Genomic DNA, 12,896 nt, shown 5'->3' on the forward strand with positions numbered 1-12,896 from the left:
AAACCTAACAGAGTCTAACAATACGGAGTTCAACCTCAAAAACGAGGTTTTTCGAACTATTTAAAAAAAACAAAAACCTAATTAAACAAGGATTCTAATTGCTGGAAATCTGCCAAAATGTGGCTTGGTCGACGGACCTCGCGACGGATCGTCGTGGACAAAACGGATCGTCATGGACTCCGTCGTCCCATACTTGTGCAATTGCTTCTGCTACTCTCTTCATTCCCCTCGACGGCAAGTATGAAGGACCGTCATAGGCACAACGGTCCGTCGAGGGTCTTCGTTCTAAAACACTTCAACTCTTGGAATCTGGGTACTGGAATCACTTCTCTGAACTTCATGACGAACCTGCAGGACGGACCGTCATTGCCAAGACGTACCGTCACAAGCTTCGTAATCCCACACTTGGTCAGACTTTCCATCTTCCTTCAGCAGCTGCACCACGCTGCCACCTACAGACCGTCACAAGCACGATGGACCGTCATAAGCTCCGTAGGTGGTCTCTTCTGCATTTCTTCGCTCAAAATCTCCGCATTCAGCTTTGGACAGATTTCCTGCAAAACAAAGAGAAATTTATATATATAGTTAGCACAAAAAGGCTTTTGGACACTCTAAAATTAAGGAAAAAGTATTAATAATACCGTGAAACCACGGTATATCAACACCCTCAACTTAAATTCGTTGTTTGTCCTCAAGCGATGCACTATGACTCACTACACAATCTTTGTACAATAGTATCCATGTTTTATCCTTTGCAATCATATGCCATAAGCTTCCCTTATTTTCACAGTCTTAAGTTCGCTATACAACCCTTAGGATCACGATAGGACTTTTTTTAGCTAGTAACATAGGCTCAGGGTCAGGTAAGGTATATTTTTGTATACTTTAGTGACTTTTTACCCTCCTTGACATATCGGCTAAACCTCCCACTGTCTCTCATTTTATCTCGCCCAGTTTCTCATATTCTTTCACCTTGCTATTTTCTCTTCTTTCTTCATTTGTGTAAGTGACTCTCTTCTTTTCTTGCTTGTATTTCTTGTATATTTTTATTTTTCTTTCAACTAATTCTTGAGTCACTTTACTTTTGTTCTTTATCTCTCTTTGTTCTTTCTATCCCACTTTTTAGAGCATTCCTCATAATAGCCACCCTCAACTCATGGCTTTGCCATGAGTCAAGGTACACAATACCCAAAGTTGGGTTAGGGCCATAACGAAGGTTGTTTATGCATTAGCCACCCTCAACTTATGCTTTTGGCATAAGCTGAGGTGCACATGTCCAAGGAGGGACCAGGGCCAACACATTGTTCCCAGAAAAGATCAGTTGGGGTGAAAAAGAAAGGTCTAATTTTAAGCTCAGATTATTTGGATCAAAGAAGGATAAATTTCATTGGTTTCTTTTATTTAGGCTAGAAATGGCTATATTGAATTAGGGCCTATGATCCTTTCCTAATTGTCTATTACAGCTTACTTTTAGCAGGACTAACCTTGCAAGTTCTAGCTCAGTACCAATAGTGGACTATTCAAATTTTCCTCACACTCACTTGACATATCATCACTATACCAGATTATTAGACACCTAGTTCGAATTTAAGACTTAGGGTAATGCAATGGTGTAACTCTATTTCATGCTTAGAGCCACACAATTATCAGTTACTATGCCTAGTCATGCATCATTTGCCAGTTTATCAGGATATCATTTTAGCCATCATGCTCCAGAATTAAACTATGTACAAAAGATATAAACATGCCGGTTCAACAGAAAAAGTAATCAGTCTTTTGTGGAAAAAGAACACAGGCAAGAAAACCCCAAAAGAGGATAGTGAATTGGGCTACTCAGACTTCACCCTAACACTCACTTTCCATTTACCTCACCCCAACAAAAATACATGCAATTGTCCCCAATGCATAAAAAAATTTGAAATACAAGAGTGGTAGGTGAAGCAAACCTAGAGACCCTTAAGAGAGGGGTCTCTGACCGCCATGACGGTTATGCAGGACGAACCGTCGAGAGTATGACGGTCCGTCGTAGATGTCCGTTGGAGGACCCTTAGAAAATCTGAGAGACCTTTAGGAATAGGGTCTCTAACAACCAGCACGGTTGTGCAGGACGGATCGTCGAGAGTACGACAGTCCGTCGCATGTGTCCATTGGTGACTGTTTCAGAGTGATCTTCTGCAGAATTTCCTGGTGATGTGCCTGCAAATTTAAAACTTATTACTAGAGAATGCTACCATTACTAAAAAGACTATAAGTATTGGGTTGCCTCCCAACAAGCGCCTGATTTAATGTCGCTGCACGACTGGGGACCCTTGATTACTCAGACTTCATCAAGATGGTATGCCTCTATAACTTCATTCTCCGATGCTTTATGCTTAAAATAGAGTTTTATTCTATCTCTATTTCTCTTAAACCGCACTCCCTCCTTGGCTTTTAACTCAACTGCTCCATGAGGGAATACTTGGGTAATCAGGTAAGGGCCAGTCCATTTGGACTTAAGCTTGCTCGGAAGACAAGGCACCCCAGAACTGTCTACAAGCACCAAATCCCCAACCATAAACTCTTGTTTTGCATTTTTCTGTTTAGTCTCCTTCTTCATCTTTTCCTTGTGGGATATGGCAGATACAAATTGGAGCTTCACTCTGCCTCATTGTCCTACAAATGTTGAAGGTCGCTTCTTCATTATTCAACTGAAATGCCATCTGTCCCTTCTCCATATCAACTAATGCTCTACCTGTAGCAAGGAATGACCTCCCAAGAATAATAGGCACTTCAAAATCGACCTCGCAATCAAGAATAACAAAATCAGCCGGAAATATGAATGACTCCACTTTTACTAGCACATTCACTGTCCGATCAGCCATCAGTAGCCGCATCGCAGTGGGTTTTGGATCCCTCAAACCCAATTTCTTCTAAATCGAGAGGGGCATGAGATTTATGTTTGCCCCCAGATCACATAATGCTTTCGCAAAATGTAATGACCCAACTGTACAAGGAATAGTGAACGCACCAGGATCTTCTTTCTTTTGTACGAGGGATCTTGTAGCAATAGCACTACAATGCTGCAGTTTATCATCATCCTTGAAAGTGACTGATCTTTTCTTGGTGACCAGATCTTTAATAAATTTGGCATAACCGGGCATTTGTTCTAGAGCTTCTACCAAAGGGACATTGATAGAAAGTTGCTTCAACATTGTTATGAAACGCCGGTATTTACCATCCTCGGTCTTTTTCACGAATTTCTGAGGGAAGGGTGGTGGTGGCCTAGGCATAGGAATTACCTTGATAGGTACTTCTGCATCTTTTCCATTACTTTCCTCTGCTTCACCACTACCCTTTTCCACATTATCATTATCCTTTCTCACATTATCCTTTCTCACATTTTCCTCAGTAGATGGCATAGGTGGGTCAATGGTTTGCCTACCACCCCGAGTAGTGATTGCCATACAATGTGCATTATTCTTTGGATTTTGGGCAGTGTTACTAGGAAGAGTGCCCGGTTGCCGTGTGTTCACTGTCGCAGATAATTGGGTCACTTGCAATTCGATCAGTTTAATCGAAATTGCATGTGTATCAACTTTTTGCCATATACTAGCTAAATCACACCTCAACTCTTTAATGTGTTCATCACTAGTGTCGAACCTCCTCATCATTTTGTGCAACATATCCTCAACTCGCGCCATACTATCTCCACCATCCCTAGGAGTAACTTCACGATTTTGAGGAGGGACATAGGGCTCATTCCTATCGTGTCTATTAGCATAGTTACCCTTGTTAAAGTTATTGTTGCGGTTGTAGTTTTTATCTCGGACATAATGACCCTCACAGTTGTAGTTGCCATAGTTCCAACCTTGGTTCCCTTGACCTTGGCGCCAATTATCCTGATTTGAGCCTTGGGTGCTTGGTCGGAAACCCCCCGTCTGCTCATTTACTACATAAGTGTCCTCCACATAATAGCACTCATCATTAGGAGGTTGTGGTTTAGCCAAGTAGTTGACTGCATTTATCTTTTCTGCACCCCCTTTGACATGTTTTAGTATCAACCCAAGATCAGTTCTCATCTGAGCCATTTCTTCCCGAATCTCATCTGTGGCTGGGTTGTGAATGGACTGCACTATGAAGGTGTTTTTCCCTGTATCAGACTTCCTAGTACTCCAAGCTTTGTTATTCCGGGAGATTTTCTCTAATTTTTTAGCGATCTCAGCATAAGGACACTCCCCATAAGATCCACCTGCTATAGTGTCCAACACCGCTTTATTGTTATCATCCTGTCCCCGATAGAAGTATTCCTTCAGTGACTCATCATCTATACGGTGATTTGGGACACTTCTCAAGAATGAGGTGAATCTATCCCAAGAACTACTAACTGACTCTCCTGGTAGTGCCACAAAGTTGTTCACTCTGTCTTTGTGGTTTAGTTTCTTGGAGACCGGATAGTAGTGTGCTAAAAAGACATCTCTTAATTGGTTCCAAGTGAAGATTGAGTTGTATGGGAGCTCAGTGAACCATATAGCAGCCTCTCCCGTCAGTGAGAGAGGAAACACTTTGAGACTTATTACATCTAAATCCAAATCAAGCCGCCCTACACAACTTTTACACACTGCCCTTACCTTAGCTACATGGGCATGTGGATCCTCAGAAGGTAGCCCTGAAAACAAACCTCAAGCAGTGAGCATTTGCATCAAGCTACTAAATACCACAAAAGTGTGGCCTGTGGGTAGAGAGGGCAAGACAAGTGGACCATCCGAGTCTTCTATGTTATCATACCCTCTGTAGTATGCTTGGGGACGTGGAACGGGATTTTGTCCCCTCGGTTGATGTTCACCCGGAGCATCGGGTAACATCTGACCATGAACATCAACCGGAGCTGGGATGTTCTGGTTCAGATCCTCATCATTTATTCCCAAGTTTCGATTCATATTGCGCAGTGTACGCTCTAACTCGTGATCGTAGGGAAATAAGGGTTCTCTTCCTCTCCGTGTATTTGACATACAAGGAGGATAGTTCTGAAAAGAAATCAAAAACAATAAAACAAAGTAAAATCAAGAAAATATCAACTAAACTATAGTAATAGGTTCAAGTTAATCTAAAAGCTATAATCCCCGGCAGTGGCGCCAAAGTTTGATACGCTCAAACTTACTTCTCGAATAAGAAGTAAAGCGGTCGTGTCAAATAAATAACCCAACTAATGAGGTTGGGATCGTTCCTACGAGGAAAATAGTCTAGACTTAACTTCAACTTGTTATTACTATTGCTTGGTCAATGACTTCCTTGAAAAGTAAAAACATAAAAAAAAGGGGGGGTTGTATTTCTAAATGAGTGGAAATAAATAACAAACTTGAAAGAGACACTTAACAGCTTTGACAGTTGGATTTTAATCAATTAATCAAGGTAACTAGGGTTTACGTGTTCCCCACATGTTCATAACTTGATAATTCTAACTATAACAATTCTTTCCTAGTATCTTGCATGCAAAGTGATAAGTTATGTATTTCTAAATCCTTGGTCCGACATCTAGAAAACCTCACTCCGCACCTTGGTCAGGCTACATGTGTTGCTATCCTAACTCTTATCCTTACCTCATATTAAGCATCGTATTCGATATTTGACTAAGTTATTACCTCGGACCAATCAATACTAGTCTATTAGATAGTATACACTAAATCTATGTTAACAATTCTTTTCCTATTATCTACCTCCTTGGTCCGGCAAGTAGCATTAAGGCGAGTTTTAACGTTGGTCATCCGTTAAAAGGACTTCTAAGCAAAAGAATTATTAATACATGCAAGACACTATTCTAGAATTGTTATTTTAGTTAGGGTTTATCTCATTATTTGCCTATGGTTCTCACAACCCTAGTTATGGAGTTTAGTTACTCATAGCCATAAACACAATATTCAAATATAGCAGATAAGAATTCATGTACTTACTTCAATGAGAAAGATTAAAATCCAAAAGTTTGCTTGATTAATATCCAAAAATCACTTGCACGAATCTCAAAGTAATCAATAATCTCACAAAATCTCCAAGTAATCTATTATTAATACAAAGGATCTGATAATATGATGTCAAACCTAACAGAGTCTAACAATACGGAGTTCAACCTCAAAAACGAGGTTTTTCGAACTATTTATAAAAAAACAAAAACCTAATTAAACAAGGATTCTAATTGCTGGAAATCTGCCAAAATGCGGCTGGGTCGACGGACCTCGCGACGGACCGTCGTGGACACAACAGACCGTCATGGACTCCGTCGTCCCATACTTGTGCAATTTCTTCTACTGCTCTCTTCATTTCCCTCGACGGCATGTATGACGGACCGTCATAGGCACAAAGGTCCGTCGAGGGTCTTCATTCTAAAACACTTCAACTCTTGGAATCTGGATACTGGAATCACTTCTCTAAACTTCACGACGAACCTGCAAGACGGACCGTCATTGCCACGACGGACCGTCACAAGCTTCGTAATCCCACACTTGGTCAGACTTTCCCATCTTCCTTCAGCAGCTGCACTACGCTGCCACCTACGGACCGTCACAAGCACGACGGACCGTCATAAGCTCCGTAGGTGGTCTCTTCTGCATTTCTTCGCTCAAAATCTCCGCATTCAGCTTTGGACAGATTTTCTGCAAAACAAAGAGAAACTTATAAAAAAAATTAGCACAAAAAGGTTTTGGACACACTAAACTTAAGGAAAAAGTATTAGTAATACCGTGAAACCACGGTATATCAACGGACGGTCTCCACGTGGCCAAAATTACAATCTTAACATCTTACCATCCCAGCACGGACGATCTCCACGTGCCCATCTTATACTCAATCTTATGTCAATGCATGTATACAATATTATTTCAAAAATAAGAGGATGATGATGCATCTCACTCAATCAATATCGACATAATACACAATCACTCAATTATCACAACTATACAGTGTAATAAATAAACACAATCACACAGAAATTTCAAGTCAATAATATATCAGCTAATGCACATATGCTTTGGAAATTTTCAAATTACAATCCACATTCTATAGTAGTAACTTTCCGTTTTATAACACCGGTACTCGTACCAATGCCCGTCACACCATTGATACGAGACCCCCATCTTTCGCCCTTACCCATTTGTCTATTTTTATTTTTTAATCTTTAATTAGGAAAACGTCCTTCAACAAGTCTAAAAGTCTTAACATACCTCAAGTGTCGAGCTCGTGTCACGAATCCTCAAGATAGTTACTTCCCTTTTCGTTAATTTTTGAAATGTTCACGATCTACCAATGATGCAATATTCATAAGTAAGCGAGTTTGTGGACATTCAAATTATTATAGGTATATCATAGACCCTAAACTCACTCATATCTCTAATCAAACGCCAAATCTTGATATAATTTATATGTCAATTTGTCAAATTTCAAGCCAAGAACTTAACTGTAATCTCTCCAAATAACCTAAAAATTCAATATTAAATCATATAATATACACCTAATAATTAATTACCTATCTCAATATATCAAAATTTAGTATCTTAATTTGATAAATAAAATGAGAACTAATTTCCACCATTACAGATCCTTGGAACGTGACCATTCTTTTTCCTCAAACCATTATGCAAATTGTCCACTTTTTTTTTTTAATATCATTATCACTGCCAATCATTGGCATATGATTGCCAACTCATTGGCATCCCACTACTTTCCCTAACATTGCAGCTATGCAACTTTTCCAATTTCTAATCTTTTCTTCCTTTTTTTTTTTCTTAAAGAAAATCTTTACTACACTTGGCATGACCTTACTATATACACATTACTAGATTAACAGTAACTTTATGTTTTACTAATAACAAGGATGTCATATGCTTCAACTGTAAAAGCAAGATGACAAAATAACAATTTTCTATTACCACTCATGAAACCAACAATTCATCATTCCCCATCTAATAATTTAATAACAATACTCATATACAGAACGATTTCATGTGAACCCATATGAATGAAAAACTTATCAAAATTTCTTACCTTTAGTGGTCGCCCTTCATATGATGCCGCCACCAATTTTTTTTTACACGCTGATCTCTTGTTTTCTTCCTTTTCTAAGTAAGAGTCTATTAACCGTGAAACCCCACTAACCTATTATCTTATTATTTATTTAATAAAAGTTTCATCAATAGGGTACTCATAGTTATCTAATAGTTTAAAAATACCCTTTAAATTTTCAAAAGGAGTCAAACTAGTCCTAGTTCTCAAAACGACCTAGCGGGTCGTTACATTATAAAAGGTGGTGTCTACGTCAACTCACAATCACCTCCATCATTTTACCACACAAATGCGCAACCTTCCACCAAGAATTGGTAAGACGGAAGATCCTTTTAGTCTACAAACTGTAGGATAGTCTGCTATTACTTTCAGCATAAATCAAATAGTCTGCTATTACTTTCAGCATAAATCAAAAGATTCAGAACTATAACTACCTTCTGATCTCTAGACTAGTCTCGTGTTGCTGCTTCTGTTGCTGTACAAAAAAAAAGTATCTTCTCCTGATAGCAATGATACAAGATGTGACTGAAATATTCACAACATGAGCTTATTGTTCAATTGCAAACAACATCAGAGTAGAAGCCTATTGTCCTACGTTTGCAGTCTTGGACGTCTAGCAATTCCACATCAAATACTTCGAACTGTTTTGAGCTAAAGAATGTTGAAGGCCCAACCTGTGAGACATGGACGACATTGCAAAAATATCAACATGCAGTTCTACTTATGCATCTTCCAGACACAATAGAGTACTAATTTACATCCTAGTTTCGAGAAATACACTTCATAAGTATGGCTCTAAATGTGATTTTGAAGGTGTTGACGACCTATATTTTGGTCAAGTCGGAAGGATGCCTCACTGTGACTTTCGCCTACATGCAATTTTAACGTTTTACTAAACATTTCTTGATCTATGTACATAACTTCGAAAAAAATCGTGCAAAAAACAGTGTTCAGTTAACACCATTACTTTTTGGATGGAAGAAAATCTATGTGCTAAGCATTAATAATTATGCGCATTAAGAGCTCAAGCCACACTACACCAATTCATTCATCAGGGCAACCATTAATATGCATATTGGTGTATGTTTTCTTAATATTACAGAATTAAAAAAATGTAAGTTTTCTTCTGTCAGTTAGCAGCATCAGAAATAGATTCTTATCAAATAAATGATTTCAGAAGAATGCAACAGGCTACACTGCAGTTTAGATGCTTATTTTATTCCATAACAACTAACAACTTTTGATGATAGTAATTATAATAGAATCCAACTGAATAGGAGATTTAAGGACACTTACCGGAGGTCCTAATTCTGGAGGTATGATTATCCTCCTTTTGCCCCCAGGTCTCATGTCTCTAATTCCTTCCTCAAAACCTGCAATCATACTTTTCTGCTTAGTACAAATTTTTCTCTGAGAAGTAAAGATGTTACAACATCAGATCACCTGGGACCAATGCTTTAGTGCCCATCCGAATCTTTGCAGGAGAACCTTGAACATATGTGCTGTCAATACGACGTCCAGACTCATTATACCCAATATAGTGGAAAGTCACCTGCCAATGGTGAAAGTAATTTGTGTATGAATACAGAAATGCCAATAATCCGCAACATGTAATCTGTTTATTATTTCTTATTGCAATTAAACCTTGCTTTCTCTTTAATTTGTAATCTGATGTCCTTTTTTTAAAGGAAAAATAAAGTGATACAAAACGATCATTGCAGTCCAGGTGCCAAGTTGAACTAAGCCCAACTGAGCTTAGGAACAGTATAACCAGCCTAAGTGAGCTCTTTTGCATTCATACATATATCAGAATAACTGCATAACACTTAAAAGAGTCCCCTTTCTGTGACGGAAAATAGATTTCACAATGATTGTCCTTAGTCAACTTCATAGAACTCAGGTGTGAAAAATCAAAGTGACTTACCAAGCTTTCAGTTCAGCAATAACTATGTAAGGATCCCAGGTAGTTAATATTGAATTATATCGAGTAAGTGGCATTTTGTTTTAAGACTCAAAAATCCATAAAGAAACAATTAACAATTATCACCATCACTGAAGTATGTCTAGCATAAATCTACACTGCACAGAAGAAAACCACTATCGGAAGAGTAAGATATGTTAATACAGACAACCAAGGATCATCTTACTTACAAACCAAAATGGTAAAATACTACAGTACTAGATGCAATGACCTGTGCAACGATAGTTTCTACAAGATCAAATGAAACTTATGCGTGCAATAACATACAAACAAAACAATAACATAAAGCATATAAAAAATGACCAGAAAAGGAAATGCTCTTTTTTACCATGAATATACCATATCGTTTCCAAGTCTCCGGTAGAGAAATGTGTAAACATGAAAGACGAACAGTAAAGTATTTTCCCATAGGATGTATATTCATAATAAATGACCATTTAATAATAGTAAATCACGTTTTTCAGGAACAAAGAATGAAAGAAAACCTGTTGACCATCCTTTGGGCAATCACCTTCACCAACAGAAAAATCCCGCAATATAAGACCTGAATCACGCTTTTCGTAATTTTCAGGCGTTACTACTTTAACTGTAAAACCTGAAAAAGGATTTGAAGAGTCACTATCACATTATAACGTATCGTGGTATCAAAAGAAGGAAAAGGATGTCCAACTACTGATGTCCTAAACTTGGGTACTACACATGGTTTTTTCCACCCACACAGTCCCTCATGGGTAAACAAACCTTCTCTGATGAAACTGGGGAACTCTTCAGGGGCATTATTTTCTCTCTGGATCCGTTTGTTCTGCTCTAGTAAGCGTCTTTCATCATACGGGTTTTTGCTCTTTGTTTTCCCAAAAGCTGGAAAAGCGGGAGATATGCCGGATGTAATCAGAAAAAACAGGAGAGATCTGCGCTTCATGTTGTCCTCATAATGCAATATATTTACATTCAGTTCCCTAACCCTGAAAATATTCTGTATATCAGCTACAAAAGATTGACATGGTGGTTAAAAGTCAGGTTACCTTTTATCTTGTAATGTGGCAGCTAAGCAACACTGGAATGTTGACTTCTGTCTGGGAAAAGATTGAGTTGTATGACAAGCTGATAGAGTATCTAAATTGAGAATGAAACAACTGGTTTAATAAAGAGATTTATGCATGACAAACCATAAACATAACCTATCAAAGGCTGGCAAATGTAGCTTAAAGGACCCTATGTTGTATTCTCATGGCAAAAACTACATGGAAACAACAACATACCCAATGAAATCCCACAAGTGGGGTCTGGGGAGGGTAGATCGTACATACGCATGCCTTATCACTACCTCGTGGAAATAGAGGTTGTTTTCGAAGGACCCTCACCTCAAGTTCAATTATTTGTCAAACATCAAATATTGAAAACAGAAAGTAATACACATATCACTTGACATGGTTAAGAAGATGCTAAAAATTTAAGGTAGGAATTATGCTAGTCCATTAGAATAAACAATAATCTCAACTTCCTAGAGAAAATTGTTTCCTAAGTCAACATATAGTCCTACATGAGTTCATATTGCTAGTCCAAAGCCTAGATAAAGGAGAATAGTTAGTTAAACAACACAAATGAAACTACTTAACTATGATGAATCCTCCCAATATCGAATGCCTTGCACATGCTCTCCAACAACACCAACATACCCAATGTATTCCCACAAGTGAGGTCTGGGGAGGATACACAACTTTAGCCCTCTCTTATGAAGGCAAAGAGGCACGTGCTTTCCGAGGATATAAAGAACATTTGAATAAAATATATCAAGTGGAGCCAATTCATATAGCTAAACCTATAGGTGTAGCTAGAACTGAATGTTGCTCCCCTCTCCCGAATTATTTATCCATATTGACAAATCAAGAAATGATACAATTAATTACTCTTTAAGGTAGAATTTCCTGAAAATGTTAAACTTTTAATTCATCAACTTCATAATTAATACAGATAAAATGGCACACTCACTATATCAATTATTATTTTCGTGTCAACTTAAAAGTGAACGAGTAATTAGGATGTGAATTTTCAGAGAATTCTAGGGGGATAATATAGCATATAATTAAGGAGAAAGGAAGATCAAACAAGAAAAAGGGCATTCACATTGTTCGTCATAGCACAGCTAGTTATCAAAGAGGAGAAACACAGAATTTATGAAGGAAAAGTAATGTAAAAGTGTGAAAAGCGAAAAGAGGAATTACATGAAAGAGAAATGTTGGACAGAAGAAATGAAGAGTTGAGAAGCATGATTTTGTCCTTTCTATGCAAAAGGGAGATTGAAGCTTTCTCAATTTCAATTGCAATGGAAAAATGGCTGATCTGTCCTTTATTTGGGCAAAACAAACAAATGTTACTACACAGCAACTTTATCTTCTCTTCACTTTTGCAATTCGTATACAACTATTAGATATTAACAATAAAACCCCTAACATATCTTCATATTAACATTCTGCTTCCATATTTCATTTTTTCTTTCCTTCAGCCTCATGCTTTGTTGAAACATGCAAATCCATGTCTGTATATAGTTTTTAAAGGTATAAATATCTCCTAAATTATATCGGAAATTCTATTGATACATGACATATCGAAACTTAATTTTATTTTTTTTAATATGAAACAAATACATCATGAATGATGATGTCGCATGAAGAGTGTGTGAACAATGAAATTTTTTTTTAATTGGTTATTTACAATTCGTCAATACACATGATAATTGACGTTAAAATAATAAGATTTATGTATATTTTATTTTTTTCTTTGTAAAATATTTATCTTCCTCTTTATTTTAAATTTTTTTTACTCCTTTCCTTTTTATTAACATTATCTCTTCGCTTTAAATTATTCTTTTAAAAAGATAAGTATATTT

The 12,896-nt window shown here is 37.5% G+C and overlaps 1 protein-coding gene across 1 annotated transcript; it reads right to left on the reverse strand.

The window, feature by feature from the left end:
• Positions 1–8,362: 8,362 nt before the first annotated feature.
• On the reverse strand, positions 8,363–12,371 carry FKBP20-2 (peptidyl-prolyl cis-trans isomerase FKBP20-2, chloroplastic). The gene is made up of 7 exons (NM_001365941.1): positions 12,232–12,371; positions 11,032–11,122; positions 10,751–10,971; positions 10,495–10,604; positions 9,472–9,580; positions 9,325–9,401; positions 8,363–8,702 (listed from the first exon to the last, which is right to left on the reverse strand). Exons 1-7 carry the CDS (start codon positions 12,275–12,277, stop codon positions 8,583–8,585), a joined length of 774 nt encoding a protein of 257 aa, NP_001352870.1. The 5' UTR covers positions 12,278–12,371; the 3' UTR covers positions 8,363–8,582.
• Between the last annotated feature and the right edge of the window lie 525 nt (positions 12,372–12,896).

The sequence above is a fragment of the Solanum lycopersicum genome, chromosome 10 (assembly GCF_036512215.1).
Source record: "Solanum lycopersicum chromosome 10, SLM_r2.1".
Taxonomy (NCBI): Eukaryota; Viridiplantae; Streptophyta; class Magnoliopsida; order Solanales; family Solanaceae; genus Solanum; species Solanum lycopersicum.